Below are 6,742 nucleotides of genomic sequence, written 5' to 3'. Positions count from 1 at the left end.
AGTTACTCAGTTCACTTCAATATTTGTTTTAGCCAACAATGAGATTTAGTTTCCCTTTTTGTCACAATGTCCATTAGAACAGTCAAATCACTGTCTAATCAAGTCATTTACTTTTCTTACCCTTGCTGGTTGTCATACAGTTTCAACAAAAATCGACTTCAGTATAAGAAATGAGCAATCATTTAAAGAAAGGCAACATCAAAAATAAAGGTCTTCAGCATTGATTTAAAAGAGCTGAGGCTTGCGGCGGATCTGCAGGTTTCTGGGAGTTTGTTCCAGATGAGAGGAGCATAAAAACTGAACACTGCTTCCCCCTGTTTTGTTCTGGTTCTGGAGACAGAAAGCAGACCTGTCCCAGACGACCTGAGAGGTCTGGGTGGTTCATAGTGTAGCAGCAGATCAGAAATGTATTCTGGCCCTAAACTGTTTAGTGATTTATAAAGTAGCAAAATCATTTTGAAATTAATTATTTGAGGCACCGGAAGCCAGTGTCCTTCAGGACTTCAGAACTGGAGGGATGTGATCCACTTTTTTGGTCTTAGTAAGGACTCGAGCAGCAGCGTTCTGAATCAGCTGCAGCTGCCTGATTTTTTTATTTTTATTTTTTTGGGGAGACACCGTTACAGTAGTCAAGTATACTGAAGATAAAGCATGGAAAAGTTTTTCCAAATCCTGCTGAGACACAATTCCTTTAACCCTTGATATATTCTTAAGGTGGTAATAGGCTGACTTTGTTATTGTCTTAATGTGGCTGTTGAAATTCAGGTTTGAGTCCATGACTACACCAAGATTTCTGGCTTTGTCTGTTTTTAACATTGTCGTTTGAAGCTGAGCGCTGACTATCGACCATTCTTTTTTAGCTCCAAAAACAACCACCTCAGTTTTTCCTTCATTTAATTTAAGAAAGTTCTGGCACATCCAGTCGTTAGTCAGTTTTTGTATTGGACTATATCTTTGCTTCTGCTGTATTGATTTTGACCCTTTTTTTAAACTGTCCATTGTGAGTGTGATGTTAAGTGGGTGCAGAACTCTTTGATATTAGTAAAGGTGGGATTGTTACACTCAAAGCTACCAGAAGCTCAACATGATTCCAATTCATCTTTAATTTGAGGGCACAAGAAGATGTCTTGATGATGGTTGGTTATGTGGTTGGTGATGCTAATTACCCATCATTTTAAAAATCCGTTTGACAATGCAAATGGAATCCATCACTGTGGGTCTTTGTTTATACCTGTACTCCAGGATGGTGGGGTGCTGAGAGGCGCTGAGGGTGGAGAGGTAAATCCTCAGTCCCAGAGGAAGAGCAGCTCCTCTCGCTCCTCCCGCAAGAGCTTCCGCTTGGACTACCGGCTGGAGGTAAAACCTCACTTCCCATCAACCCCTTGTCCCCTAAAACCTCTACCTTAAACACACACATCACCTCTTCTAACTTCACCTCATTTCCATAAACATCCCTTAACATGGCATCTCTACAGTTCTCTACCTATTGTGTTTTAACCTTATATCATTTGAAATGCCCTTCTTCTTGTCATGGTTTACTTTTCTTACAGGAGGAAGTGACAAAGTCCTGTCAGGACAAACATGGTCGCTGGACAAACCCCTGGCCCACATGGCGGTTCCCTTCCTACACCACCCTGCTCAGATTCCTGTTGTTGGATAAAAATCACAGCAATATACCAACTAGTAAAGAGGTGGGTACTTAGTAGAATAAAAATGTAAAGCCATTAACTAAATTTTTCATAAGTAAGTCCAAATAGTGTTAAATCAGTGATAGATGATGTTTTAAATTTAACCTTTCCAATGTCCTACAGTAGCATATAAATGGAAGATGGTATAGAGGATAACTCCAACCCAAACTCACCCACTTACACTTTTAAAAAGTTGCAAATGTATGGCTTTACTTGTATTATCCTCATAGTGATCCATATTAAAGTTCATATACAGTATTTGTAGTGTTGTACTGTTAGTGGGATTATTGCCCTGGAGTATTTATAGCTTCTAGTGGAAACCCTGCTGAGCTCAGTAAGAGCTTAACGGGCTTCAAAAACTGCATTCACACAGCAACAGAAACATTTTTAACCCCTTAAAGCCTAACTCCCGCCAAAATGCAACCTAGGGTCTTTTTGTGAATGTACCCGAGTCAAACTTTTAGGAGGAAATGTCATTCTTATACGAGGCTTCTTTTTTAACTACAAGGTCAATATTGTTTTTCACTAACAACAAAACAACGAATCATCCATGCATTTATATGGAACAAAGCTTTAGGAGCTTTCTATCTTTACTCTCCTCCCTCGACTATTTTTGACTGGCTCGATTAACGTTCGTTTTGGCCTTGCAAACTTTGCTGGTCTTTTCACATGCTGTTGCAACAGCTAGTAACGTTAGAAAAACTACAACATCACTCTGGATCTAGCTCGACCGGAAACAAAACAGGCATGCCACACACAATTATTTGGGCTTGCGAGCCGGCCAAAGAGTAGTATGGTTACGTTTTGAGAGGATTGCGAGCTTGAGATGCCGTAATGGATGCCAATAAGATTCTGAATGGAAAGTTTACTTTTTAAAAGTTGCCAAAAGTGATCTGTGTGTTTTGTCGTTGTGAACTGAGCTATCATTGCAGCACGTCCAGTCTGAAATACCACTTGGTGTGAATTCTCCGCCCCCTTGTCAAAGTATTTCTTGCACCCTTTTATTGATGGACAGTGTTACATATTATTTGCTCAAATTGAGAATGTTAGTGTGAAATTGAACACTACAGTAAGCTATATGCCAATGTCGTTTTCAATAAAAAAAACATTTGTTTAAAGTTAGCTGATCCATTTTTTTCATGTTGATAAGAGCAACAATAAGGGGACATTTTGAATAGATTTGTGATTAATTGCAAGTTAACTATGACAAAATATTTTAATCGTTAGACAGCACTAGAAAATACAGTAAATCTTAAAAGTGGCGCTTACATCCTAGTTAGGCTTTTAAACAAACGTTTGACTTGGGTACATTCACAAAAAGACCCTAGGTTGCATTTTGGCAAGGGTTATGCTTTAATTCCATATTTTTGTTGTTATGTAAAATGTGAATGGGTGTACAAATCAACAACCAGAGGTCATAGATCAACATTTTGATGGAAAGGTAGTTTGCAACATTATGTGTGTGTGTGTGTGTATATATATATATATAATCTCTCTCTCTCAAACGTCACGGTACACAAAAGTAAATTGTTCCTAGGGCTTACATCACACATTGCATGCAGCAACAAAAACATGTTGATCCCTGTGTTTAGAGGGGAACCAGTGCAGGACTATAACATTAGCAGAGCCCAGAACAGTGAGTCTGTTATTAGGGTGCAAGGAAAAAGTATGATTAGACAAAGTCATAAGACTGAAACATGCTATTTCTTATAATCAGTATGTGGTTGTTTGCGTTCCCTGTCCTTTTGTGCTACTTCTCTCTTTCTTTCTTCTGTATCCTTTCCTGTATTACCTCTTTCTTGGTGCTGCTCTTACTCATCATTCTCCTTTTCCCTTCCTGTGAAGGCTCTGGACAGTGAGCTCCCAGTGATGGAACCGTACTTTGTCCAGAAACCAGACCTCTCTGACTCTGGTCCAGGTCTGAGAGTCACCTGGCTCGGCCATGCCACAGTTCTGGTTGAAATGGACGGGCTGAATATTCTGACAGACCCAATTTTCAGCCAGAGGGCCTCACCGTTTCAGTGTATGGGACCCAAAAGGTACAGAGGCCCCCCCTGCAATGTGGACCAGGTGAGGATTTAGTTTTTCAATGTCCCTTAAATTCAGAAGTTCACCTTGTTTCTTTGGCTGCTTCCTTTTTTACCTTATTTTCATTGTTTATCCTTCTGCCAACAGCTGCCCAGGATCGATGCTGTCGTCATCAGTCATTCTCATTATGACCATCTGGATGCTGGGTCTGTGGCCAGCCTTAATGCACGCTTTGGAGGGGAGCTACGCTGGTACGTTTTGTGGAAGTATGGTCAACAGTAATGTTGAGATTCAGTATTGATTGTAGTTCATGTCTTTAGCTTGCTGCTCAGGAAAGCAAACTTAAATTTCAGTGTGAACCGACCATAAAGTTGCATTGTATAATGTAGTATGCCAGAATTTTGGAATAATCACGTCCCTATTATGTAAGTATGATAATGTGTGTTTCCCAGGTTCGTGCCCCTGGGTTTGATGGACTGGCTGGTGAAGATGGACTGTGAGAATGTGATGGAGCTGGATTGGTGGGAGGAGAACTGTGTCCCGGGCCATGACGACGTCACATTTGTCTGCACGCCATCTCAGCACTGGAGCAAACGCACTGCACTGGATGATAACAAGGTAATAACTCATTACTGAATATACCTTTTTTTTAATTCAGTTTTATTTATAGTATCAAGACACTTTACAAAAGGTCTAGACCACACTATAATTCCACCCAAGAGTAAGCATTTAGTGCAACAGGGGGCAAGTCATGCAGAAAAAGGCAGTTTTAAATATTTTGAGTTCAAAGCATACTTAGTAAATACAAATACTATTTTTCTCTCAGTCTCTATGGGGCAGCTGGTCTATTTTGGGTCCGGATCATCGATTCTTCTTCGCTGGTGATACCGGCTATTGCACTTCCTTCCAGGAGATTGGGCGACGCTTTGGACCGTTTGACCTCGCAGCGATCCCCATCGGCGCTTACTTGCCCAGGTTCTGTGCATAATACACACTTGTACAATTGAATACACCTGTAAAGTCTACTTTTATAATGTCCAGTTGTTGTTGAAACTGTCACGAATTTGTTGATTAAATTGATTTCTAGCATAGACCCTTTGGCTTGTCATAGTAGGAAAGCACAGGTGAAACTAATTTTGTTAACAATGGACACTTGAACTATCCTACTATGACAAGTCAAATGTCTGTAAATGGGGAGGAGAAACATCTCAATATAAAGCTAGAGATGTTTACAGTAAACAAAAACCGAACTTTGTAAAGGTAGAATTCATGGCAGAGATGGTGACTTTCTGCATGAGACACATTAACTGCTGTACTGTATGTAATGCTCAAACATGTAAGACTATCTGTTTTACAGGAATATGATGCAGGGACAGCATGTAGATCCAGAAGAGGCTGTTCAGATTCACCAGGACCTTCAGGCCAAACAGTCTGTGGCCATTCACTGGGGAACCTTTGCCCTCGCCTATGAGGTATACAGATGATATTGAATTTGTGGTTTAAAGGAAAAGTTAGACATATTATTCACTTTCTTGCCAAGTGTTAGATGAGAAGCTTGATACCACTATCAATCTTCTCGTCTAACTCTGGAGAAAAAAGGGAATTTTCCAAAATGTTAAACTAGTATTGTCAGATTTTGCAAAGTGTACACTCACGGCAGTACGTCAGAGTAAACTGTCTTAGCTGCAGAGATCATGTCATGTATCTTATCAACAATGGCATCCTTATTATATTCCAGCAAATAAACTTAACAGTGTGTCTTAGGTCTCTGTAGTAATGAAATGATGCATCATCTGTCTATAGAAAAATGTACTTAAAACATTTATGATTCCTACTGTTTCAGTTGCCTGTTTATTGGGCACAGCTAGCTAAAACATAGCAGTTTTATGACAGCTTTACAATAAATTCTATTTTTTATTGAGGTTAGAATGTTCTAGAGATGTTGATTAAATTACTTCTACAGTTTGTTGTTCTGTTGGATTGTTTACATTTAAATAATAATCTGAAAACACATTTTTCTACAGACAGAGCTGATGCATCATTTCATTACAATTCATTGTTCTCTATTATAAATCACCGAGGACATAAAAGCCAGAGTGTTAGAGCACCTATTATGTTCTGGTAACAACATAACAAAAGGTGTCATTGTTTTTTTTAAGCTGCACGTCTATTGCTGTAGCTGACAGTTTCATTCTTGCGCCCGCGCTTGGAAAGTCAAAAAAATGAGAGCTGACTTTCTCTGGTCCTGTTTCCTCCTCCATCCAGTATTACCTGGAGCCGCCGGTTCGTCTCAGAGAGGCTCTGGAACAGAAGGGACTCAAGCCGGAATCCTTCTTCACTTTGCATCACGGGGAGTCTCGCCTTATAACTTCACAGGCAGGAGATGTCTTCGACTGATCCTCTCTGGAGCGTTTCATTGGCCATGTGTCTAAGTGCAGAACATTTGGTCATCATATTTTTGATGGACTTCAGTGTTTAAAGTTTGAAACGCTTATCCCAACTGAAAATAGGAATTAACACAATACTGTTTACAAACTGAATGTTTGCACCATGCCTTTGTCATGGTGAGCGATACAGAAGCTGTGACTCCACTATATAAACAATCTGATTAATTAGGTTTACACAAGCGTGTAATTCTTCCTCGTAAAACATCTAAATAATCAGTTAAAGAGAAATAGGAACTTAAAGTACAGTACCAATTTTACATAAGTTGTATTTAGAGACTTCCGCAGCTAAATATTTTTTCTATGGGGATAACTTGATTTTTGGTATTAATGAGTTTTTGTTGTCTGCACACTGCTTGAGAAAGCTCTCTGGCAAAAATAATGTCCCAGACCGGAGGAGTAACTTTAAAACAACCACTTAAAAAAAATATAGGAAACAATATGGGGTTGAACAACAAACCTTCAGTATGAAGCAGGACTGGACACAGTTTAAAGCAGCCTTTTACATTCCCGTGAGCTGTAATCAAACACAGAAAACAAACTTAAAGTTATTTAGATTGGTGCTAGATAATGCCACAATAC

At 39.5% G+C, this 6,742-nt stretch overlaps 1 protein-coding gene across 2 annotated transcripts in view; it reads left to right on the top strand.

Annotated features, from left to right (window-relative positions):
• Positions 1-6,553, top strand: part of napepld (N-acyl phosphatidylethanolamine phospholipase D) — a 12,737-nt gene extending 6,184 nt beyond the window's left edge. For both annotated transcript variants that reach the window (XM_032504807.1, XM_032504808.1), the window contains 8 exons: positions 1,243-1,356; positions 1,551-1,691; positions 3,534-3,758; positions 3,864-3,967; positions 4,169-4,334; positions 4,543-4,691; positions 5,074-5,188; positions 5,982-6,553. In XM_032504807.1, coding sequence (XP_032360698.1) covers positions 1,243-1,356; positions 1,551-1,691; positions 3,534-3,758; positions 3,864-3,967; positions 4,169-4,334; positions 4,543-4,691; positions 5,074-5,188; positions 5,982-6,113 — 1,146 coding nt within the window. In that variant the 3' untranslated portion in view covers positions 6,114-6,553. The remainder of the gene's footprint in view (positions 1-1,242; positions 1,357-1,550; positions 1,692-3,533; positions 3,759-3,863; positions 3,968-4,168; positions 4,335-4,542; positions 4,692-5,073; positions 5,189-5,981) is intronic.
• Positions 6,554-6,742: the final 189 nt, after the last annotated feature.

The sequence above is a fragment of the Etheostoma spectabile genome, chromosome 23 (genome assembly GCF_008692095.1).
Source record: "Etheostoma spectabile isolate EspeVRDwgs_2016 chromosome 23, UIUC_Espe_1.0, whole genome shotgun sequence".
Taxonomy (NCBI): Eukaryota; Metazoa; Chordata; class Actinopteri; order Perciformes; family Percidae; genus Etheostoma; species Etheostoma spectabile.
This window is presented reverse-complemented; position numbering and strand designations above follow the sequence as displayed.